The sequence below is a fragment of the Zootoca vivipara genome, chromosome 6 (genome assembly GCF_963506605.1).
Source record: "Zootoca vivipara chromosome 6, rZooViv1.1, whole genome shotgun sequence".
NCBI lineage: Eukaryota > Metazoa > Chordata > Lepidosauria > Squamata > Lacertidae > Zootoca > Zootoca vivipara.
The window spans coordinates 38,956,933-38,983,056 of NC_083281.1; the positions used below are offsets into that span (position 1 = coordinate 38,956,933).

The 26,124-nt window shown below is 46.5% G+C and overlaps 1 protein-coding gene across 1 annotated transcript in view; it reads right to left on the minus strand.

Annotated features, from left to right (window-relative positions):
- Window positions 1-17,878, minus strand: part of DLGAP3 (DLG associated protein 3) — a 37,137-nt gene extending 19,259 nt beyond the window's left edge. The window contains exons 1-3 of the mRNA XM_035119483.2: window positions 16,804-17,878; window positions 3,280-3,485; window positions 1,181-1,295 (exon numbers count right to left, since the gene is read on the minus strand). Of these exons, the coding sequence (XP_034975374.1) occupies window positions 1,181-1,295; window positions 3,280-3,485; window positions 16,804-17,829 (1,347 nt within the window). The 5' untranslated portion in view covers window positions 17,830-17,878. The remainder of the gene's footprint in view (window positions 1-1,180; window positions 1,296-3,279; window positions 3,486-16,803) is intronic.
- Window positions 17,879-26,124: the final 8,246 nt, after the last annotated feature.

Below are 26,124 nucleotides of genomic sequence, written 5' to 3' on the forward strand. Positions count from 1 at the left end.
TTTTGAATGGCTGGAATGCACCTTGGATTCTGATTAATGGCTTTTGCTTGCCTGGCTGGAGAATACATGGAGGGATATATGGGTGGTATCTAATTAATGTGCTCCGTCAGTGAAAGGACTTAAGTTTTCACAGCTTAACTTCCCTCCCCCACGTGTGCTACACATTCCACAAATTTGCTCCAGAGGGTTGGCGAAACCCCCTGAACAGATTTAGGGAACAAATGAGGGGAGGAGGAGAGGGGAAAACATTCCATTGTGCTAGCTTAAATTCTTGCACTGACGGAATGAGTTACTTAGCACCACTTTAGATACAACTCTGTGAGTGTGAGCATTAATTTCAAGCTACACCAAGGAAGAATATTCTTTCCCTCTTTTAACACCCCCCCCCCCAAAAAATCTGATTAGAGCATTTCCTTGAGGAATGACAGTCTTTGCTCTCCAGTGCAATACTCCAAGCTCTCTACAAGACAAAGATATGCAAGCGAATTCATTTTTTATATAACTCATTATTTCCCCACAAAATCCCATCCTCCTCTGCACCCACACTTCTGGAAGGGGAAAAAAAATCCTCACTTGGGGATTCAGGTGGACACTTGATATTTCAAACTGACTGATTATGGTGGCATTGAAATATTGGCAGTCCACTTGAACCCCTCTAAGGAAGGTGCCCCACATTTGAAGACATATGGCCCAATTTACATAGATGTCAGTTTCCCCCCTCCACTCGCCACTTCTTGTACCCCAGGGTAGGGAACCTGTGGCTCTCCAGGTGATGCTGGACTCCAGCTCGCACCATGCCTCATCATTGGACATGCTGGCTGGGGCTGAAGAGATTTGGATTTGAGCATCATCTGGAGGGTCAACAAGAGCATCAGGTTGGAGAAGGCTGCTTTATTGGACAGAGCAATTTATTGGATGAGTCACCCACATTTGGACAAGCACCCTTAAGGTGGCTTTCAAATCCAGATGTTTGAAAAATCCAGTATGGTGAAGTGCAGCCTTGCTCAGTCTGGTGCCTTCCCGATTTTCACATCCAGTTCCCACCATCCCTGAACACTAGCCAGGGCCATCTGGAGTTGATGGGAGCCAGAGTCCTGTGGCAGGAAGGGCACAGATTCCCCACCCATCTCTACCCAGTCCCCTTCCTGTAAGGCAAGAGCTAAAGAACAAATCACCTCACCTGCCCGGTGGTAAAGGAACGTCCATACCCTTGTCCCCGTGGCCGGATTCGGGGTGACGTGCAGCAGCTGGGACAGTTACAGATATATGAGTCAGAATAGTGCCTACTTGCAAACCTAATGAGAGACATGGGGAAGAAAGTTTTCTGAACAAAACCCAAAACACGACATGATCAGAGCAGATGGGAAATGACTCAGGGCTGACTGGGTTTGACTTTGCAAGCTCCCTGCCCTGATCCTATCAGATAGGGGTAGGGAACCCCAGGCCCTAAAGCCAAAGGCAGCCCTCCAAGTCCCTCTATTGGGCCCTTGGGATTCTCCACAGGCCACACCCCCTCTCTATAGACCACACCCTCACCAGTTCTGCTTCACCCCCCCTTTTTTGCCAGGTTGAAATGTCTGTTGCTTGCCTGATGGAGGTCAGAGAGGGATGTATGGAAGCCAGACAAGTGCACAAAGGTAAACTGTACATTTTTGGTCTGCTCACCCATCCCTCATATGTGATCCTTGGAAAGTTTCCTACAAGAGAATGTTGTCCTTGGACTGGAAAAATGTTTCTCAGTTGGTGTGGAGCATAGTTTTAAAGAAACACAGAAATGGATGGGTGGAAGCTTTATATGACAGCCCCCATCCTTTGTCATGGATCCTGAGCAGGTGTGAGGACTGTATTGGGGTTTGGGCTGGGTGTTCATCAGTATGAGGATGATATGCAGCTCTACCTCTCAATTCAGAACCAGTGCAGGCGGTGAAGGTCCTGTGTGAGTGTCTGGAGGTGGTTGGAGGATGGATGGTGGCTAACAGATTGAGGGTGAATCCTGACAAGACAGAAGTACTGTTTTTGGGGGACAGGAGGCGGGCAGGTGTGGAGGACTCCCTGGTCCTGAATGGGGTACCTGAGACCCCTATCAGCCTGCGGACTGTCTCACCAGAGTGGTGCATGCTCTGGTTACGTCTCATGTGGATTACTGCAATGCACTCTATGTGGGGCTACCTTTGAAGGTGACCCGGAAACTACAACTAATCCAGAATGCGGCAGTTAGACTGGTGACTGGGAGTGGCCGCCGAGACCACATAACACCGGTCTTGAAAGATCTACATTGGCTCCCAGTACGTTTCTGAGCACAATTCAAAGTGTTGGTGCTGACCTTTAAAGCCCTAAACGGCCTCGGTCCAGTATACCCGAAGGAGCGTCTCCACCCCCATCATTCTGCCCGGACACTGAGGTCCAGTGCCGAGGGCCTTCTAGCAGTTCCCTCACTGCGAGAACCCAAGTTACAGGGAACCAGGCAGAGGGCCTTCTTGGTAGTGGCACCCGCCCTGTGGAATGCCCTCCCACCAGATGTCAAAGAGAACAACAACTACCAGACTTTTAGAAGCCATCTGAAGGCAGCCCTTTTAAGGGAAGCTTTTAAAGTTTAACAGACCATTGTATTTTAATATTTTGTTGGAAGCTGCCCAGAGTGGCTGGGAAAACCCAGCCAGACCAACGGGGTAGGTAGGTATGTATGTATGTATGTATGTATGTATGTATGTATGTATGTATAAATAAATAATGATGATGATGATGATTAAAGGAGGAAGAGCCAGCTGGATCAGAAAGAGGTGCTGAGCTTGGCACCAAGCCTAGCCAAGAGCCCCTTGTGCCCAAGGTTGCCCGCTCCACCAAACTGAGTCCACTCTGAGCCAGGTTCTCCCAAGAAACTGGGCCCCTTTACAGCAGGGGCTAGATGCTCCCCACTGACTCCTCCCTAGCACAGACAAAGAATAAGATGGGATCTGATTGCAAGGTGATGGAAAGCTAAGTTTCCAGAACTACCCACTGAAGATACTCCACCCTTTAGGAAACCCAAGCCTGGAAGGCTGTGGTTTGGTCCAAAGGGGATAAAAGGCCAGTTGGTCCAAAGGGGATAGAAACTCCAGTCTGGTCCTACATGCTTCTTGCCTAAGGATCCCTTCTATGCATGGGCTCCTGCTCTTGATCAAGGCATCTCACCTTACTTATCAGTTGCCACCCACTATATATATTTTGCTCCCTTTGCTGAGCATCTCCCCACCCCCCCTGTGTGGTTATATGAGAAATGCTCTGTTCTCAGTTTCTTACTTGGTTCTGGGCTGATCTACACTGGAGGAACGGCGGTACCCCTCACGCCGGGTCACCCCCTTGGGAGACACCTTGGTGCTGGTATCCGAGTCCCCACTGTCATCGTCTCCCATGGCCTTGATATAGCTGCCACTCCGCATCCGTCGACAGGGTATCTCTCCATCCTTCCCTGATGCTGGATATCCTCCCCAATCATCTTGGGGTACCTGAAGGAAAAAGAAATTTCATGCAGTGTGTTTCTGTGTGCATATATGCTGGATACTTTGAGGTTAATAGGAAGTTCCACAGAAGATGCCGGTGACAACTTATGGCAGCCGCAAGGATGCAGCTATAGCATTTGAGAGAATGATTGCCTCTTGATCATGTTCTTCTACCAACCTGCTCAAACATCCCTGTGAGAACGATAGCATTCTGTTTGACTTAGGAGTCCACTCTGCACAACAAACTTGTATTGGTCTTAAAGGTAAAAGGACCCCTGACCATTAGGTCCAGTCGTGACCGACTCTGGGGTTGCGCGCTCATCTCGCATTATTGGCCGAGGGAGCCGGCATATAGCTTCCAGGTCATGTGGCCAGCATGACAAAGCCACTTCTGGCAAACCAGAGCAGCATATGGAAACGCCGTTTACCTTCCCGCTGTAGCGGTACCTATTTATCTACTTGCATTTTGACGTGCTTTCGAACGGCTAGGTTGGCAGGAGCTGGGACCAAGCAACGGGAGCTCACCCCATCGCAGGGATTCGAACTGCCGACCTTCTGATCAGCAAGCCCTAGGCTCAGTGGTTTAACCACAGCGCCACCTGGGTCCCTACAAACCCTTACAAACCCTTAATAATTGGTCTTACAAACCCTTAATAATGACCACCATTATTTATTTATACCCTCTTTATCCCTGACAGGGACTCTTTGTAGCTTGGTGAGAATTTTCTGCCAGTGATAGATAAGCCTCCCCAAATTATAGTTCCCAGGGAAAGATGAGGGGTTAGATGTCCTGAAGCTCTCTGACACCTCCACTGGAGCCTGCCAAGGGGGTGCAAAGGTTATGGCTCTCAGAAGCTGTCTGTAAAGAAACTGCCTGCCTGCTACAAATACACTGAGATCTAATGGTAGGTCCCTGGGTGGTTTGTAGTTTGCTACAGGTTCTGATTTTCAATAACAATAGTAAGTAACAGGTAGGTAGCCGTGTTGGTCTGAGTCGAAGCATAATAAAAAAAAAATTCCTTCAGTAGCACCTTAAAGACCAACTAAGTTTTTATTTTGGTATGAGCTTTCGTGTGCATGCACGACTTAGTTGGTCTTTAAGGTGCTACAATTAGAAAAACAAAGACAAACCTAGACAGCATCTTAAAAAGCAGAGACATCACCTTGCCTACAAAGGTCTGTATAGTTAAAGCTATGGTTTTCCCAGTAGTGATGTATGGAAGTGAGAGCTGGACCATAAAGAAGGCTGATCGCCGAAGAATTGATGCTTTTGAATTATGGTGCTGGAGGAGACTCTTGAGAGTCCCATGGACTGCAAGAAGATCAAACCTATCCATTCTTCAGGAAATCAGCCCTGAGTGCTCACTGGAAGGACAGATCGTGAAGCTGAGGCTCCAATACTTTGGCCACCTCATGAGAAGAGAAGACTCCCTGGAAAAGACCCTGATGTTGGGAAAGATTGAGGGCACTAGGAGAAGGGGACAACAGAGGACGAGATGGTTGGACAGTGTTCTCGAAGCTACAAACATGAGTTTGACCAAACTGCGGGAGGCAGTGCAAGACAGGAGTGCCTGGCGTGCTCTGGTCCATGGGGTCACGAAGAGTCGGACACGACTAAACAACAACAACAAGGTGCTACAATAGTAAGTAAAATATGGAAGAGCCAAAGCACAGTGACAGAGGACATGCATTGCATGCAGAAGGTCTCAGGTTTAATTCGTGTCACCTCCAGGTAGGGCTGGGAGAGACACCCTCTCCGAAAGCTTGGAGAGCCACTGATAGTAAATGTAGACGGTGCTGAGTTAGATGGACCAATGGTCTGACTCAGTGTAAAGTAACTTCCTAAGTTTCTGAAATTGCAAGCAAAAAATAAATAGATCTTTGCCATGATTGCACTTGTGCTAATTACTTCTCTCGCAATGTCTGTATTCCTTGCTTGTAAGGGCTGTTCAGTTGCTTTTGACCAGGTCTTTGCTCAATTCTGCTAACCTGTTTTAGATTTATATGTTAGAATTGCTGATCTGTAGAAACTCAGATGTAGGCTCAGGTTTGCAGATGCAGATCATCTCAGTGCATGTGTCCTGGGATGCAGCACATAATTGGCTCCACCCCAAAGTACTGTTTTGGGTCTGGCTCCACCCCAAGGTCACTATTCTGCACCTGGCTCCAGGTTGCTGGACCTCAGGGTCCTAGTAAACCTTGTTTTCTGAACTAATTACACCTCAATACTAATGGGAAAGCCATTGCTCTCCATGTTTTGCTGTCCTATGACTCCCATGCTGAAAGGAAGCCATATCAATAAATCATAAACTGGTTTATCTGCATAGAATGGATGTTTTTTTTTTTTATGCATCATAAGAAAGAAACTAGGATGCAAATGTGCCCAGCTATTTTCTTCTTCTGTGGGCTTTTTTCTTTGGTGTGTCTATGTCAGGGGTCCCCAACCTAAGGCCCAGGGGCCGGATGCGGCCCAATCGCTTTTTCAATCCGGCCCGCAGACGGTCCGGGAATCAGCATGTTTTTACATGAGTAGAATGTGTCCTTTTATTTATTTATTTATTTATTTGTGGGGCATAGGAATTCGTTCATTTTTTCCCCAAAATATAGCCCGGCCCTCCACAAGGGCCGGCCCCCTGCTGAAAAAGTTTGCTGACCCCTGGTGTATGTCATAGGACTGTATCTAATGTTCTCTGTTTGCTGGTGCAAGGGTTTTTGCATTGGCACATGGGTGAGTTTTAATGTTCTACAACAGACAAATTCATTGCAACAGTTGCACAAATGGAAACCTGTTGCACGACAGATTGTGAAATCTATTGTGCAACAAAGTTACCAGCAACCTGCTTACCATACACATTTCCTTGTGCAACAATGTTCTGTCGCAGCAAAAACATTTTGAAGTACGCTGCCAAGAGACTTTGACTTAGTACTGCAGTGGTTGGATACAACCCTTATTCCCTTGCTTCTGAAAACATCTTCTCCAGACTCTGCTGCTGTCTATCTTCATGTGAAATGTCAAAATGAATATTGCTCTTTTTACTTAAAAATATTCACAAGGGGAAAATTCTCACATCTAAAAGGAAGTTGGATTTTCAAAACAACAATGGAGTCCACTCAAAGTTCTATCCCTGAGCTTCAAGCAAAACCTTTTACATAAAGAAATGTTGGTATTTATATATTGTACGAGTTCAGAAAAAAAAAGATCTTCTGCAGCCAAAAAGAAGCCAAATCCAAGTATGCTAATCAACTATAAATCCATTGTTTAATTTATGGGGGTTGATCTGGGCTAACATAGTTGCAGGAGGCTGCACTGAAAGATACTTATCTGAGAGTGAACTGCACTCTCAGACGTCATTTCAAGAAGACATACATTTTTCATCAGAGCCCATTCACACATTCAGCTACCAGCCATCAGGTGGTGATGTCAAATCAAGGGACCTACAGGTGTGTGCAAACCTGACCTGACGTGATGTTCAGAGTGTTCCTCTGAGTTTCTGTATCCCAAAATACATTAAGCTAAGTGTTTCTTAGAAGATATCAATATTTTTATTAATATTTACAAATTGAATAAGAGATGTGTACAACTACTGAGTTCTCTTTTGGGGTGATAAAATGTTGGTATTGCAATACATTAAACTAGCCTCCACCAACCTGGTGCCCTCCAGGTGCAGAGCCCTTACTAAGAAGGATGAATAAAATACATGAGTAAAATTCGTTGTCCTATGTGCCATATTTTGCTTCATACACTTAAAGCAATTGTCTCCTACAGCCAAATCATATGTGAGCTTTTTAAAGAGGGGGAACTTTTTTTTAAAAAAAGCTCACCTTAAATGCACCAAATTGGTGCCGATACTCAGTTCTGGTGAGTTCCAGCTGAAAAAAAGCCCTGACAACACACACAGATAAATCATGTGCATAGCACTGGGGCAGGGTTATTGAGTGGTTGCTGTTTTTATTTTGATTATGTACTTTGTGGTTTTATACTTTGATTTTATCCTGTGACCCGCCCTGAGACTTGCGGGTATAGGGCAGTAAAGGTAAAGGTAAAGGGACCCCTGACCATTAGGTCCAGTTGTGACCGACTCTGGGGTTGCGGCGCTCATCTCACGTTATTGGCCAAGGGAGCCGGCGTACAGCTTCCAGGTCATGTGGCCAGCACGACAAAGCCGCTTCTGGCAAACCAGAGCAGCACACAGAAACGCCGTTTACCTTCCCGCTTGGAGCGGTACCTATTTATCTACTTGCACTTTGACGTGCTTTCGAACTGCTAGGTTGGCAGGAGCTGGGACCGAGCAACGGGAGCTCAACCCATCATGGGGATTTGAACCACCGACCTTCTGATCGGTAAGCCCTAGGCTCTGTGGTATATAAATTCAAATAATAATAATAATAATAATAATAATAATAATAATAATAATAATAATTCAAATCACCCAACCTTCAATTAGCCAGCAAAGGTGAAAATACAGGTAAAATACAGATGAGCGCTCTCTACCTCCACAGCTGGTCTAAGCTTTTTTTTGGGGGGGGGGCACTCACATGAAAAAGTTAAACTGGGGAAACAGTATGGGGAAATGCTTTAGTCCCCCTACCTCAGTGGCTTGGATCCAACTTGCACCCCAACCCCTGGTAGCTGTTTTTAAGTTTTGTAAAGGCCAGGGGATCCGGTGATGGAACTCCTGATACCCTGCACAGTTTGGCAATTAGGTTAGCCACTGAAGTTATCACCAAATTTCCATATGCAATTCCAAATTCCCAAAACATGGATTCATCAAGATCTTGCAGCTAACAGAGCTCTTTGGCTAGAGGCAACCAAAGCGGACTTCTTAGACCTCAGAAAGCTGGAAACTGCCTACTTGTAGACACAACTATGCATCATAGTTCTCTAGAGCATCCTTTGACAACTTGGTGTCCTTCAGCTGATGGAAGTTATAGTTCAAAAATGTTTTGAGGTTGCCAGATTGGCAACAGAGCTTAAACCCTGCCTACCCTTCAGTTCAAGACTCTCCAGATGTGATGGGCTTTCCCCAGACCAAGTCATTACGTTTCCCACCCCATGGAAGCACGTCTGCTCTAGAAAGAGGCAGGGCTTTCTCCCGTCCAGAAATCCTCACCTCACAGCTCCTCTGGCAGATGAAATCCCACCCATAACCAGAGCAGCGAAGCAGACGGGGCAAACATCAGTCTGCGCCGATGACACCCTTACCAGTTTCCGGTGACGAGTTGGCATCCCTTGGGCTATCGGGAGGAGGGCAAAACAGGTGGATGGGAGCAAGAGGCTGGAACAGACACAGTTGCCTCTTTGTCTCTTTCTCACAGGAAATATCTAGGGATGTTTATTTTCATCCTTGGGCCCACCCCCCTGCTGCAGTGGGCTGAGATGGGGACAGCCAAAGCGAGGATGGGATGGGCGGAGTGTTCCCTATACAGCAGCCCTTCCCTCCAGCCCCTCACTCTGGATGGGCAATCAAGTCAAGTGTCATTCATTCTCTCCTTCCCCCTGGGGAAAAACACACAGAGAGAGGGAGAGCGAGAAGAGTTAATTAGCTTTTAATTAAAAAAGAACAAGCCCGTCATGGAGCTGGCTGGCTGAGTAAGCCTCTAAGCTGAGGGTAAGGGGGGAGTTTGGCTTATGTCTGGGAGCAGAAGGATGTAAACAGAAGGAGCAGGATATGTCTGGATATGTCCAGGCTGAGGGAGAGGGGGAACCTTAGGCAGGACTTTGACCAATGCCATGGGCTGTGGAGGGTGGTCTACAATCTTTGTTGTCCCAAGCTCGGCACCCCCCCCCAGTTAACTGGAGCCTTAAATCTCAGGCTTGAGGGCTCGGATTGGCTGCTTCTACTGAACTAGTTTTCCTGTGTGAGCAGAGCCCAGTGATTGGAGAATGCTGGGAAATGGAACACTCAGGCCTGACAAGAGTTTCACATGAAGCAAAACTTTGCTGTGGATTTAGCCATCTTCAGATGTTTGGACTGCAACTCCCATCACCCCCACCAGCAGGATGGGAATTGTAGTCCAAAACAACCAGAGTGCATCTGGTTGGGAAAGGTTAGAAGTAGCTCAGTTGGTAGAGCAGGAGACTCTTAATCTCAGGGTCATGGATTTGAGCCCCATGTTGGGTGAAAGATTATTGCATTGCTTGGTATTGGACTAAATGACCCTCGTGGTCCCTTTCAACTCTGTAAGTGTGTGATATAGGCATACAAACGAGGCCTGAGTAACTTGTGCCTCACTGAAACAAAACCAACCTACTAACCAAACCTTTGAATTTCCTCCTCCATGAATGGGGGTGTTTACTGCATCCAGTTGGGAGAGATAATGTTGTGTGGGAAACTGGTAAGAACACTTCTAAGAACTTTGTCTGGAGGAGAATGAAGACATTTTTGTTCTGACAAGGTTTCCCAGCTGGGTGACTAGACCTCTGCCAGCAGTGTCCATTTTGTATTGTTTTAAAAATGCATATTCTGTTGCTTTCTGTGATGTTCCTAATTGGGTTTTTAAAAGTTGTTTTTATTGCTCAGAGCAGACCTATTGAAATTAATGAACATGGCTAAATTAGACTATGAAGGCAATGTACTAAATATAATGGGTTATATCCAACTAAGTTTCACTCATTTTTGTACATTGCCTTGATCTCTCTCTCTCTCTCTCTCTCTCTCTCTCTCTCTCTCTCTCTCTCTCTCTCTCTCTCTGGAAGGCAATTAATAAATATCTTTAACAACAATAATAACTTTTTTAAAAATGAAGAACTAGTATGCAAATTTGCTTTCTTCCCTCCTCCCAACCACTGTGTCATGTTTTCAAAACTCTATAGATTTTAGGGGTTTTTCGCAGCTTCAGAATGGGGTAGAAATACTGCAGGATAAAAACAAAGATGTTTGGAATGCTTGTTGTTGTCAGGATGTGATCTTGCAAATAGTATTGAGAAATGTTGGGCTGTGGTCTTAGCTAATGATAACACAGGGCCCTAGAGACTCAGTAACTCACCAGTCATCTTGCTGCATTTTCCTCTGTCATATTGAGAGAGCACAGGCTATTTGGTAGGGTTGCCATACTCAATAGAGGACAGGACTTCTGTGCCTTTAATTGCCCTGCTCTCTTTTGAGTCTGGAAACCTTAAAGAGAAACCAGCAGACCCTTTGTTTAATTTCCAAGCAAAGGGTCTGCTGGTTTCTCTTTAAGGTTTCCGGACTCAAAAGAGATCAGGGCAATTAAAGGCACAGAAGTCCTGTCCTCTATTGAGTATGGCAACCCTACTATTTGGTAAATAAGTGGGAGAGGATTTGGAGAAATCCACACTTCTGAGAACAATACATGAACAGAAACACAAATATCCTACTAAATTCACACTTCTCTGAATTTTGCAATGCAGTTCTCTGGCAGAAAAAATATATGCACAGAAATGCATATATCAATGGAAATAGCATACGACTACATTATATTAGGGGAATGGATGGCAAAATTATGCATATTACACCAAATTGTATACAAAACGTGTTTATTAGGACTGTGGTTCCCAAGCGTCCCCCTGCCCTCCATGGACCACTTGCAAGTTATGAAAGGTCTTGGCAGACTGCTTAATGATTTTTCTGTTGGCTGCAGAATTTGTAACATGCTGTGATTGTGTCAATTGCATTTTAATTGCTTCTTTCATTGGAGTATTACTCCCATCCACCCCAACCAACATAGCTGTGCTTGCTGGGGTGATGGGAGATGTAGTCCAACACCATCTGGAGGAAAGCAGGTTGGCAAAGATTGACTGGGATAGTGCAAGACAGTTCACAGGGAACACACAGCTTTGTCTTCCCAGCAAAGGATCATAGTTGGGGTACTGACTCCACTGACCCCACAGTATTTGCCACCTGAGGGGATTATTTCTCTGTACCTAAAGGGAAGGGTTGGCCTTGTATCTCAGGCATGAAAAACTGCCTGACTCTGATCGCTTAAGTCAACTGGAGAACATCTACTTGTGGCATTGCACTCTACAGAATACCATAGGGTGGTTGCCACAAAATGGGGCATTCTCTGCTGTTGACCCTGATATATGGAATGCCCTTCCCTCTACCACAGGTGAAGCAGTAGCTACCAGCTGCTTCACACAATGTCTTTAAAATATGTATGTTTTTGCTCAGACATTCCCTGACCCATAAGATTGGACCCTGAGTTATTTGTATGAACCCTCTGAATCACTTCTTTACTTGCTCTTACATAGCTCCATTGGTTTTAGATTGTATTTTGTTTCATGAATATTGTTTTTATATTGTACACAGTGTACACAGCTTAGAGATTTTGAAAAATATTAAGTGGTTTAGGAATGCTTTTAAATAAATAAGTACATATTTACACAGCCACAGCAGCCACATGCTAGAAGATCATAGAAGCAGCTCCAAAATAGCTCTGTGTGTGTTAGGTTGGCAGGAGCTGGGACAGAGCAACGGGATCTCACCCTGTTGCGGGGATTCGAACTGCCGACCTTCTGATTGGCAAGCCGAAGAGGCTCAGTGGTTTAAACCACCGTGCCACCCACTAGTTTCAGGATTTGGGGTCCTCCTGAAGCAGCATGCCACAGAAAGGACCAGATACATACCGGCCAAGTCCCGGACTGCAGAATCCGGGACCGGCAGCCATGTGACACCGGATGTTGCGTAGATGCAACTTCCGGTGTCGCTCTGCCCATCTATGGGCACCAAAAATGGCCACCACCGCCACCGGAACTCACGTCTACGCACTTCCGGACATGCGTAGACGCGACTTTCAACACCGGCGCAGGCCATTTTTGGTGCCCATAGATGGGCAAAGCAGGAAAAAAAAAAGCCCACTGGCAGGAGAATATAAGGGAGAATAACGGGAGACGAAGAGATACGGGGGACCGACGGGGTAACGGTATGAAAAAAAGGGGGTTTCCCGGGAAAACGGGGTCCTTGGCAGCTATGACCAGATATGCAAATTGAGAGCCCACCCAGGAGTCTCCTGTCAGATGAGTGAAGCAAACAAATATAGGGGGAAGGCATGGCCATAGGGGTGAAGGTGAAAGCAGGGGTTGAAAACTTAGTAGTTGCATGGGGTGAGATGGGCAGTGGAATCTACCAGAGGAGAGAGCAGGGCCGCAGCCCCCAGCGTGTGCGCATAGGAGCACATTAGGTTTTACTTTATTGCTGTTTTTATATTTGGTTTCAATGCTCCTTGCTATTCCGCCACCCCCCCCTCTTGCTTTTAATGCATCTATGTGGGCTTTTTGTTCATTCGTTCAGTTGTAAGTCACTTTGGATTACATTGGGCAATATAAAGCGGCCAACAAATTTAATAAATAATAATATTAATAATTTCTATTTTTATCATGTAAGTTGCTTTGAGACACTTTGGTTTAAAAAGTGACAAATACATGCTGTTGCCATCGTCATCGTCATCATGATGTAACTTGAGTATCCCAGCTCCATGAAAAAAATGTATATTTTTCAATCACAGTTCATCAAACAGCAGCTGGGGTGAAGAGGCCTGGTTCCTTCCAGCAGCAGTTGTTTATTTATTTTAAAGAAATACCTTTAAATATTTTATAATAGGAAGCAAACCGGGAGAAAGAAGGGGTGTGTGTGATGCAGCAGCTGCCGCAGCTGCTAACTTCATTCAAGCCACCCAGCTATACAGGTGTGTGCTAGGGGGAGGGGGGGATGCCCTGATGATGCAGGCTGAAGGTCGGCAGGCCAAGGACCTCTGCAAAAGTCTGTGAGGTGCATGTTAAAGAAGAAGACAGGAGGCGGGGGGGATGCAGGAGGAAGCCAGGGACTGAGGCAGGCAGATTGCAAAAGGCAAGCAAACCACAATCCTAGCTGCACAAGGCAGCCTGGTTGGATCTAGGGAAAAGGCAGAGGATAGGGACTGGGCAAGTCTGTCAGTTTCCGGTTCTCCCAGCTTCTCATTTATCTTGTCTTAAGTTCTTTACATTTCTCCACCAAGTTGCGTATGTGTTTTAAAGTCATCATAAAAATTCATTAGCATTTCAGTGCAAATTTCTCCTAAAACGCACATTTTTAATGCATTTTTTGCATTAATATACATTGCTGTACCTTTTGCCTAATAGAATTTTGCGCAACAATTCCTACTAATATTCGTATATGTTCTTTTCACAAATACATGCATTTTAATTGATGCTTGTATGTGCATGTTTCTGCACATTACTTGGCTGGAGAACTGCACTGCAAATTTCAGAGGTGTGAGGATTTTGAAGGATGGCTGACTTTTGACTCACATCTTGTTTGGGGAAGTGTGAATTAGGTAAGCTCGCCTTTCAATGCCACCTGAATCAAAGCCCCCCCCCCCCGGCAAGGACAAAGATATGTGTTACAGAGCAAACATGGAGCTCCCAATCCTGAGTTTGCTACTTAATGCCAAGGCCAATTATGGGGCAGAAGTTGAAGCAGAGAACAGGCACAGTTAACCCTCTCTCCACCCATCCACCCACTGAAGTTCCCCTGAAAATGTCTAATTCTAACCTGATCTCCCCTTCCACCAGCCAGTATCTGAGACTGGGAGTAATTCTGGCCAGTGAAGGCTGGTCCATTAGGCTGAGTGGGGTTTGGCTCCACCAACCTCAGCTTGCTCTCAGCCAGCACTCACCTGCCCATCTTCTTACTTACAACCCTGCTAGCAAACAAATAAGCAAGCAAGCAAATAAAAACTTTAATTACTTGCCCAGTCCTAACTGTGAGAGGTTCTGCTTGTTAACAGTTAGATCTAAGCAAGCATAGTTTTTTGTGGGGGGTCATTTTATTTTCCACATTTTATCTGTACAGTGAACTGGGCCTACTGCTTGAACAATGTTTCATTTGTATTAAATCATGGATAGCTGCCTTGAGCTTTGGGAAGAGTCAGGGAGAGATCGAAATATATGCGAGGCTTCAGAAGCAAGGAATTGGTGTGAGATTCTGGAATCTGGCTGCATTTTGAGCTGGGGTCAGAATCTTGCTTAATTTCCCACCTGGATCAAGCACATCCACAGGTAGAGTGCAGCTGTTCCAAGTCGCGTCTCTGTTTCTGTCAGCCTCTTAGCCAAATGAGTGCCAACACTCACTCTGTGCATCCAGCCAGGAATATGAACAAGAGATCCGAGGAACAAAAGGCAGAAAACTGGGAACTTAGTCCATGAAATTAGGCAAAATTATTCTCAAGCCACTTGACTAAGAGGAATACTGTTGGGTTAACCACACAATGCATTGCACCAGACCTGTCCTTACCTCTTCAGCATTTCTGGAACCTTGGTTCCTAGGGAGGAGGACAACAGCTTTACAAGGCCCCTAGGTACAAGGGCACCCACCAAACTGGCCTTTCTTAATGCCTCCAGCAAAACCTTTAGACAGGGTCGGCCCTACTAGTAGGCAGAGTGAGGCGATGACCTCAGGCGGCAGAACCAGAGAGTGCGTGGTAGTGGTGGCAGCGGTGCCCTGACGTTGCCCTTTGTGTTGAACATGTTCTGTCCTGTGCCCCCTAAGGTAGCTTACTGCCCTTTGATAGAGAACAAAGAGTCCAGCACTCTAAAGCTCAATGTGTGGCTAATTGTTCCAAGTCAATGTGCAATTCAATCATCGACTTCTGTGGAATTTTGTGGATTCCAAAGCAAGCTGACCTGACCCACACCTCCTGGAGGAATGCACAGATCAGAATGAAACTATCCTTCTGATGTTGCACCTCTCAGAATTTTGTGATACAGTATTCAGATCAAGAAACAGAGAATCATAGAACTGCAGAGTTGGAAGGGACTCTGAGAGTCAATGCAGGAATCTCAACACATGGTCTCCTATTCAAGTTGAAACCATAGTGGACCCTGCTTAGCTTTGCAAATGCGCTAGCAGTTTTATTGTTGCACCACTATTCAAATGTGTGGAAAAATATATTTTAAGATAAAACATGTTTGAAATGTGAATAGTTAGATAAAATATATTTATATGTGATAAAATAGGCATTTAAATAGACATTTCCATGTAGATTCACTTTTATAATTAGCTGATTAAGGTAGAAACAGGATGGATTGGACCTGTTTGTTAGGAGGTACATGCTTTTTAAACTGTTTTGGGACATTTTAGTTGTCTTGTTTTGGCACTGGCATGTTTTCCATCCCGGTTTCCTTTGGAGGAAGGTTGGGATATAATATTAATAACAATAACAATAATTTAGCTTTGCTTTCTTCTAATATATTAGTGGGCCTGCACTTCAACCTAGGTCAGCCCTCCAGATGCTTGGTTGGGTATACCTGGTTCCCCTCACCCTACATGCTTGGACCTTAGGAGACCTAGAAAAGAGCCAAAGGGGAGAGGTTTCACGCATCTGCTTTCATAAGCAACTAATTCTGGAGGGATCCTTCAGGCCCCCATGCATTTTCTCTGGCTGCCTTGTCCCAGGTTGCCCTCCTCATTAGAGTGCGGAGCCCATTGATCAGGCCTGCGCAGAAGCCGCCCTCCGAGAGATGAGCAAGGTGGTTCATCTTAATTGTTTGTTTGGGCATTATTAGCAAGAGCAATGCAATGCTCAGACGTCTTCGGACACCTTGGTAAGCTGACGCAACCAGCAGCTCCTCAGAAACCTCGGGCCTTTTTAAAACAGAGATCCGCCTTTGTGCTTCTTCTTTTTTTGCAGGGAAAGGCTATTATAGCCCTGACATTTCTCTAATCACCGACATCAAGGTGGAGCTGCAGTGCATCATGGGAATGCAAAGGAGAGCAAAGGGAATAGAGAGCAAGACGGCAAATGGTGGTCGTGGTGGGGAGCTTTCGGAATCAGCAGGAGGGGAGTCTTAAGCTTGGGGAAGAAACCGTCAGGGGAGAGCCTTTGAAAGTGATCCAGGCTGGCCATTCATTGGACATATGGGCATTTGCCCTTGGAAACAGCGTGCCAGGGAATCTGAGAAGCCCAAGGCTCTCCTTCTCCCCACCCTTTCCTTTCTTTCTGCTGGCCTGGTCAGTAGGAAGGGACTTATTCCCTGCATGCTTCCTGTCTTTTTAATCCATGATCAAACCTCCAACGGACTGACTCACAACCATGGAAGGGGGCTCTTCATATGCTGCTTGGATCAAGGAATCAAGCCCCTTTTAACTATTGAACATCTCTCAGCGCATGGGATGCGCTGTTTCAGCTTTACATGCCTGATCAGCCCATTCCATCAGCCCCAGCCAGCACAGCCAAGGATGATGGGGACTGTAATCCAAAAACACCCCCATTCCTGATATCAAGGTGTAGACATCTAAATCTCTGTATCTAAGGGGTTCTATGGAATGGAACTAAAGACACAAAGCTTGCTCCTCTATAGCAGCGCAGCCTCTACCCACCTCCTTACCTGAAGATAATGATAGGATCGGTCCTTGGCCTTGGCCTCCTGGAGCATCAAGGCTTTCTCCGGGCCTCCTCCTGAGCTGGGGTAGGCCTCCCGCGCTTGGCTGACGGTCATGGTATGCCAGGAGCTCCGCTTGAGCGTCTGGCCATCGAGGGACATGGACATTCCTGCGCAAGCCAAGCACTTGCCCTCCCCACCTCCGCTCTTCAGACTCTTCAAGGTCAAGTCTCTGAAGGCACTTTCCGGGGTATCCACACAGTACTGGGTGGCCTGGTCAATGGCGTGCTGCCTCCCGGACACCATGTAGCTGCTGTCGCTGTCCAGGTTGTCATCGGAGCTCCACCAGCCCATCATCTTGTTCCGGTGGCGGGAGGAGGAGGAGGAGGAGTCCAGCTTGCGGTCCTTGCTCTTGCTGCGCTTGCCGTGGCGCGACTGGCGGTGGTGGTGGTGAGGGTGGTGGTGGTGGTACCCTCCCTCGCCCCCCCGGCCTTCCATCTTGGTGCCGTTGTACTCGCGCTTGGAGGGGGCCTCCAGGGAGTGAGACTTGGCGAAGAGCTTCTGGACCGAGTGCACAAGGTGGCGGATGCGGCTGGGGCTCTCGCTCCGCGGCTGCTCCGTGCTGCTGGCCCGCTGGTACTGCAGGGTGTGGAAGCCGTCGTGGTGCAGGGGCAGCTGCTTCTCAAACTGGTCGAGGAGGGTCGGGGGCAGCCGGTTGATCTTGCCGGAAGGGTGGGCGGCCGCCATGCACTCGTCGCAGGAGTCGTACTGCTGCGGCGTGTGGTGCATCCTAGGGAAGGTGCTGCTGCTGCTGGCGGCTGAGAGGGGCTCCGTTAGGCTGAGCGGGGCCTCGGCAGAGCCCCGCAATGGGCAGTAGTGGTCCAGGGAACAAGGCTCGCTGGGGCTGAGGAGGTATGGCTGGCGAGACTCCTGGTTATGGTGGATGTATTCCATGGGCTGGTCGCAGGCCTCCGGGACGCAGTGGCAGGGGTGTTCTCGTGACTGGCTGCGCTCCCCATGGTAACTCTTCATGGTGTCATAACCCTGCACCACATGGCCTACTCATCTTGCCATTGGTGGGGTGGCAGCGGACGAACCTACCAAGAGAAATACCAGCAAAAACAGGTGAGGGAAGAGCAGAAGCTCAGTGGCAGAACACATTTCTTGCATGCAGAAGATGCCAGGTTCAGTCCCTGGCACTGGAAAAAAATCTCTTTCTGAAACCTGGAAACTTTGGCCTGCTGGTGGAAACCATGGCTAGCCGACATGCTCTCCATATGCTCCTGTATTCCACCTCCCATAGTCCCTGGTCACTGGACATGTTAATAGAATAATAGAACTGTAGAGGGACCATGAGGGTCATTTAGTCCAACCCCCGGCAATGCAGGAATCTTTTGTCCATTGTGGAGTTCAAACCCATGACCCTGAGATTACAAGTCTCATGCTCTACTGAGACAAGGAGGTGGTCTCCCATCCAAGTACTAACCAGGCCTGACCCTGCTTAGCTACAGAGATCAGACGAGTTCAGGAATGTTCAGGGTAGTATAGCCATATACTATATGACTATAGTATGGCTGCTGTTGGAGTGCAACAACATCTGGAGGCCACCATGTTGGCATTTAAAGGCCAACATAACCGATTCACATTTTCTGAAACAATACCCAAGATTTCCATTTCCCCAGATTTTGGAATACTGATCTCTAGCCAAGTAATGTACAAAACTGCATATACTTCGATGATGTCCGCCTGGAAATGCGTGTGTTAGTGAAAACACACTAGGATAAACTGCTTTGCAAACTTGTGTATATTAGGCAAAATTACATAGAAAAACTTGTATATTAAGATAAATTTGCACTAAAATGCTGTGAGAAACAGAGAGGAACCAAAATTTACTTGCCTATCCCTAGTGTGGGGGCACATATTCAGGGTTTCCTTTTTTAAGAACAGGCATCCAAAAAGCAAAAGCAGGTGAGCCTGAGCAAAAGTTTCCAAATCTGTCTCCTCCTTGGATGATCAGCGTCTGAAACAAGATGGAGAGAAGGCAGAGGCCATGGAGCGACTGGAGACCTTGATCCATACCAATCCAACCTGCAGGAACTTCAGTCAAGCTCAGCACCACTGGAGAGACCTCCCCACTCCCTTAGCTCTTAGTCAAAACTTTGATTCAAAAGTGACGGCAGCTTGCAACTGGAACCAGACTGCAAAGAATCAGGGAAGGAAATGGGCAAAAAAACCCTGAGCTGTGAAAGAACAGGTCCCTGCTGATCGCACATTTCAACCAGGAGAATTGAATGGTGAAGCTTTTCCTGCAGGTTGGGAAGAAGTACATTTGAATCTTCACCCACCATAACAAAACAAAGCAACCCACCACCAACCTAGGGGTGGACAAATCTGTCACTTTTCAGTTTCTCTCAGTTTCCCAACCTTCAGTTCTCCACATTTCCATCTCAGTTTTACTTTTAAAAAGCTCTCATGAAAATTCACTAGCATTTTGGGGTGAATTTATCCTTATATACATATGTACAATTTTGCCCAGTATATACATTTTTGCAAAGCAATTACCCCAAATATACAATATATAAATCAATACACAATTGTGTATATTGATTTTTTACTTACATATGCACTTCAATGCTCACTTTACACCACCATGTGCATTTTTTTGTACACATTACTTGGCTGGAGAACTGCATCGAAAATACAGTGAACTGCAAATTCTGAGAAATCTGATGCAGTTTGCATTTAAAGGTGAACCCACACCATTTGCATTTTCCAAAACAATATGATGGCTTTTTCAGTCCTCATATTGTTTTGGAAAATGTAAATGGTGTGGGTTCACCTTTAAATGCAAACTGCATCAGATTTCTCCCCCATCCTCTGTACGTATAGATAAATACACTTTGGATTGTGCTAGGCTCCATCTGGCAAACTGTTTGCATGGGCAGAATCTGGTGGATGATGGGTGGAGCCAGCTGGTCTAGGGCAAAGGCTGAGTGGGATCTGAGAGAATGAGGATTGAGTATTGATGGGCTGAGGGTTGAATCCAGCAGGCTGCGGGTGGATCCTGGTGTATTTGGGGCAGAGTCTGATATAGTGCAGTCAGGTGGAGTATGGCTGGAATATAGCTGGTTTATTTATTCATCATTTAAAAGAAATTGTAAGCTGCTTGATATTTTAAAAATCTCTAAGCAGTGCACAACATTGAAACAATAAACAATACCATGAAAGCAAAAATACAGCAAAGCAGTAAATCAAGATGTGTTACATCCACAGCATTCCCCTGATCCACCAAGCTTGTAACTCTACCAGAAAAGCAATTAAGATTAGTCTGGTATGACTTGTTTTTGAGACACCCATGCTGCAAGGTAGGTCTGGGGGAGACCCTTGCCAGAAATTCCACAGAACCACCATGTTATGTACTGAGCTGAATCCTAGAACAATAGGATTCAGAATCAGCGGGAGCTACCCAATCCAACTCCAGGTGGAAGTGAATCCGCAACCTGATTGGCCTGCTGGAGCAGCCAATCAGGCGGCTGGCAGAAGTGAATCTGCTACCTGATTGGCCTGTAGGAGCAGCCAATCAGGCTGCAGGCAGAAGTCAATCTACAATATAATTGGCCCACAGGTGTAGCCCTGAAGTAGCCAATCACGCAAGGCCCATTGTGTAAATAATGTATATAAGCAGATGGTTTTGGGAAAAGAGCCATTCGTCTTCTCTTCTTCTCCTTGATGAATATGAGCTGAATAAAGAGCATGAAATTCACTCTCGACTCCGAGTATATTTCACACCATTAGTGTAGAAACCACTGAACTAGATGAACCAATGGTTTCATTCACTCTAGGGTTCAATTGCCAGCTTATATCCTACCTTTCCTCCAAGGAGCCCAAACTGGTCTCCTTGGCTCTCACTTCCTTTCCCTCTTATTTAATCCTCACAACAACCATGTGAAGTAGGTCAGGCTGAGGGTCTGTGAATGGCCCAAACTCCCCAGTGAGCTTCATGCCTAAGAGGGGATTTGAACCCTGGTCTCCCACATCCTAGCCTGATACTTTAACCACTACACCATACTGGCTCTTGAGTGTCAGCAACCCTAAAGAGGAAGCTGGTAAGTATGAATGAAAAAGCTGGTCGCTCTAGACTCGAGGAGGAGATATCTGTGTACCTTCCCATTCCAGGACAAAACATTATGGCATGAGTTGAGAAGCCCCTGTGGATAGTTTTTCATGTTATCACTCCCCCTGCATTTTTTTAAAAGTGTGGATTCATTTTTAGCTATTCATAAACAATGCAAGGATGGATGGATAGATGAATGAATGTAAAGGGGGGGGGGGAAGAGAAGAGGAGGCCAAAGGAAAAGAAAAGCAGAGGGGAGAGAGAAAAGGCACAAGGTCACTCCATTCTTGGAGCAGATTTATGGGGGCGCCGTGCAGCCAGGCTCCTGCAAGCCACAAATCACACTTCAATTATTCATAAATATAAAACTGCAGCATTAAAAAACGGGAGGGGAAGCAACTGCGGCAAGAGGCATCCTCAAACCTGCATGACGGCTGCCTTGTCAGCTCAGCTGGGGTGCCAGGGCACTTGTCAAGCAAAGACAAAGCACTCAGGCCATCCAGAAAAAAAGCTGCACATCTTCAAAGGGGGACCGTGACATGTCAAGCTGGGAGGATGTTTCTCTGTCACCATTGTCCTGAAGTGTCTTGGCAAGGCGCTGGGAGCAAATATGAAGCATAATGCACACATTAAGACAGGGTCTTATTGGGACCCTGAATTTAGCCACAGTTCTTTCTTCAGCTTCCACCTGAGCTTTGCTGAGTGGCTGCCTTTTTAAGGTTGTTTGAATCACTGAATACAAATGGAGGAGTGAAATAATTCCCTTCATTGGCTACAATTCTGGAGCAGGAGTCCCCCCCCCATCCAGGCACAGGGGCTAAATGTGGCCCCCGGGACTCTCTTTTTTGGCCCATTGCACTCTCTGCAAGCCACACCCCTCATCTGCCCTGCTCCATGCCTTTCCTGAGTGCTTTTGTCTGGCTGGGATGTGTCCCTGAACTGTGACAATGACTCTTGCTTGCCTGGATGGAGAAAAGTGTGTGTAGAACCATAAGAATGCAAGAGGAGCCTGCTGGAAGAGGCCAGTGGCCCATCTTGTCCAGCATCCTGTTCTCACAACAGCCAACCAGATGCCTGTGGGTACCCTGCAAGGAGGACCTGAACACAAGAGCAGTCTCCCTTCCTTTGGCTTCCAGCAACTGATATTCAGAAGCATTATTGCCTCTGACTGTGGAGGCACAGCAGAGTCATTATGGCTAGAAGCCTCTGACTTTGATGCAGCTGGAATAAAGAAGTAGGGAGAAATTCAGCTCAGTTTACCTTTAAATTCACACTTCTGAAACAATATGCAAATTGAAGCGTATTTGTCTTTTGAAAACTGTGCTTCTCCTAATTTTGTAATGCAGCCAAGTAATGTGCACAAACATGTATATATTAGTTGAAACAAAAAATAAAAAATTGCTTCCAGTAGCACCTTAGAGACCAACTAAGTTTGTCATAGGTATGAGCTTTCGTGTGCATGCACACTTCTTCAGATACACTGAAACAGAAGTCACCAGACCCTTATGTATAGTCAGAGGGTGGGGAGGGGTATTACTCAGAAGGGTGGTGGGAATGGGTGATTGGCTGATAGGAGTGGTAAACCTGTTGACGACTGTTAACGACTGCAATTGGTCTTGCAGGAAAAAGCAAGGGGTGAGCTGGCATAAGAAAGCTTTATCATGTATAATGAGATAAGAATCCAATGTCCTTATCCAGACCAGGTTTCTCCATGGTAGAGTACAGTACAGCGCATCATCAGAGATCTACAACCTCACCTAGACAATGACAGTTCTCTTTCTCAAGCTCTGGGAGGAAGACCTTTCATTGCCTCCCATCAGATGTCAAGGAAATAAACAACTGTCTGACTTTTAGAAGACATCTGATGGCAGCCCTGTTTAGGGAAGTTTTTAATGTTTGAAGTTTTATTCTGTTTTTAGTCCTCTGTTGGGAGTGGCTAGGGAAAACCAGCCAGATGGGCGGGGTATAAATAATAAAATCATCATCATCACCACCACCACCACCATCATCATGTGCTCCAGAGTTCCTTGCAGCTGTGCATATAAGATTCATCCACTAACATTTCTTCACAGCCCTTTCTGGGTATCAATGCTCCATGTTGTATTAATTCACTCTGCACTAATGCTAAAGCAAAAGAGAATAGTTGTGCTTGTGGTTGAAGATCTATAAATGCAACTGTACTATCCTATGTAATCAGCAGTTCAAATTATATCTCAGCAGCTGCGGTGCGTGAAACAGCAGGCTGAGTGCTGCAATGCGCTTTCGTGTTCCAGTGCATGGATGTGCACTAGGGATTCATCTGCACCAGGGGTTGCCAGGGTGATATGCTCCAGAGGTTGTTGGACTACATTGCCCATCTGTTCCAGCCAGCATGGCCAGTGCTCAAAAGATGATGGGACCTGGAGTCCAGCGGCATTTGGAGGGCACCACATGAGCTACCTGATTTACGCAACCCCCCCCCCCCCGAAATTTAACTTCTAGGATTTCAGGCAAGGGAGGTATATGCTGGGCTCATGGCTACCATATTCAAACTAGTTATTCTCAAAAAGCAAACGTTGGGATGAAATTGGGACTATATTTTACCAGAGGAAAGTACCAGAAAATCCTTGGTAAATGGGGGGGGGGAGTCTGAAATTATGCCCCTTGCTCCTTTACTGTCTGTCCCCCCATCACAGAGGGGCCCTTCTGAGCCATGTTTCCAGAGGACACCCCAAAAGCTGGAGCTAACCTCATGTGTTGCATTTTCCATGTCGTCTGTGTGCAAAGCTGTGTGCAAGGGATTTGTTATAACCTCATTAGGACCCTTCAGAAAGCTTCCTTCCAAGGAGGAAATGACTTCGTTCCGTGCGTAGCTTGACTAATTAACAGGCATCATTAGCAATCTTGTTAGCATATTAAGCAGGGGCGCCATAGGCTACCTGGGACTGTTATTGCAACCGGAAAGGTAAATTGTACCAGGGAAAAGGTATTGGCAGAATTATGCCTTCTTGGGGTTTCAGAAGAAGCGATGGTGGAGTTAGGAAAACAATTGAAAGGCAAGTGGCAATACTAGGGCTGCAAGTTCGTCCTCCATAATAGACTCCTTAGCATTCCTATCAGGGGTGGGGACCCTTAGGCCTGGGGGCCAAATGTGGCCCTGTGGATTTCTCAGTCTGGCCCTCAGACTCCTTCCCCTTCCCACACCTCTCACTCTCAAGGCCTGGCTTCACACCCTCCTGGAATGTCTTTGCTTGTCACTCTGATAATGCCTCTTGCTTTATTGGGTGGCATATTGAGAGGGAGGTGTGAGCTTGTTTGGAAATTAGCCTACTGTACAAAAATAAAATTTGCATTTATTGCCCCACCCTCTTTTGCCTCTGGCCCTGCCCACCCCTGGGATGTGGCCCTCCGAAGGTTGCCCATAAGGGAATGCAGTTCTCAGACAGAGAAAGGTTCCCCACTCCTGATTCATATTGTGCTTCTGAATGGTCAAAATACTTCACATATGGTCTTTTGTACTCCTTACAACAACCCTGCAAAATTAATTGCTGGCATCTGTCTGTTTCGGGAGGCAATGGAGGACTGTGCATTTGAGGGTAAGGTTACACTGTTGGAAGGTTGCTGTGGTTGTAGACACTGATACGGGAGAGACATGCTTTGCTGTAGCTGGGGCAGATGAAGGCGTCCAGTTGTGCTGCTGCAGATGCACCATGCCGTTTCTTCTCTCTGCGCTCCTCCTAGCGGTCATTCCTCTTCTGGTCACTGCTGTGGATACATGACCTGTCTGTCTGTCTCAAGGCACTGCAGTCATTTGCAAGAGATTCCCACACAGCGGGGTTGATGTTGCCAGCTCTCATTTGCAGACATCTTTCTAACATAGAGTTGGTCTGCCAATGGGCCTGGTGCCTGAAGCCAGCTCCCCATACAGCACATCCTTGGAGATCCTGCCACCCATTCTGTGGACATGACCAAGCCAGAGTAGACGTCGCTGAGACAGGAGTGCAAACATGCTGGGAATGTGGGCTTGGGAGAGCACACCTTTGTTTGAAACTCTGTCCTGCCATGCGATACCCAAAATCCTCCTGACACAGTGCATGTGGAAGGCATTGAGGCATCACTGCTGGTGGTTGTGTATTGCCCAAGTCTCGCCTTCATAAAGCAGCATGCTCAACACGCAAGCCTGGTAGAACTTCATCTTGGTTAGCATCACATTCTCCCATACCCTTTTGGAGAGGTGAGCCATTGCTGTATAGCTGACTTGCTCATACGCTTGGCAAGTAGGGCAGTAACGTTAGCCTCATATTTCAGGTGGGAAATGATGCAGTTTTGAACCTTGCCCAGTTGATGTCCATGGCTAGAAGTGAAAGATGGTGTCTAGAAGCCATGTCTGCATAGCTGCCAAGTTTTCCCTTTTCTTGCGAGGAAGCCTATTCAGCATAAGGGAAAATCCCTAAAAAAAAGGGATAACTTGGCAGCTATGCATGTCTGGTCCTGGAAAAGGCAGATCTGATCATGGTGGCCCACGCTTTCATTACAACCTGACTGGATTACTGCAACACACTCCATGTGAGGCTATCTAGAAACTTCAACAGCAGTTATAGATTCTTGAACAGATCCAGTTATCAAGAATATGAGCGTCTCTTGCATTGGCTTCTGAGACATTTCTGGGGCCCATTCAAAGTGATGCTCATGGCCTTTGAAGTCTAATATGACACTTAAAGGATGGCCTTAGGAAGCTGCCTTATATCATCCAAATCAGACCATTGGTTCATCTAGCTCAGCACTGCCTGTCCTAGGGGGTAGCTAAAATGGCGCTTCAGGGTGTTGTTGGAGTATAAATGGGATGGAAAAGAAACCTGCAGAACTCAGATCTCAAAGTGGATTCACCTGATTTGATCTGAGCAGATAATGGCCTGAATCGAATCATGAGGCTTCATTAGTCTTCTGTAGAATCTGCAATCCTATGGATCCCATTAAAAGACATGAGCTGTAACTCAGTAGTAGAACATTTGCATTTCATGCAGAAGGTCCCAGATTCATTCATCCTTGGCATTTTTGGGTAGGGAATGTCCCCTGCTGGAAACCATGGAGAGTTGCTGTGTGTCAGTGTAGACAATACTGAGCTAGATGGAGCTCCCTATGGGAGCACAGCTCTGATACTGTTTTCAGGGCAGCAGCGATGATGCTATCTGCTGGAGTGCCAAGGTAAGTGATGGCATGCTATTGGACATGGT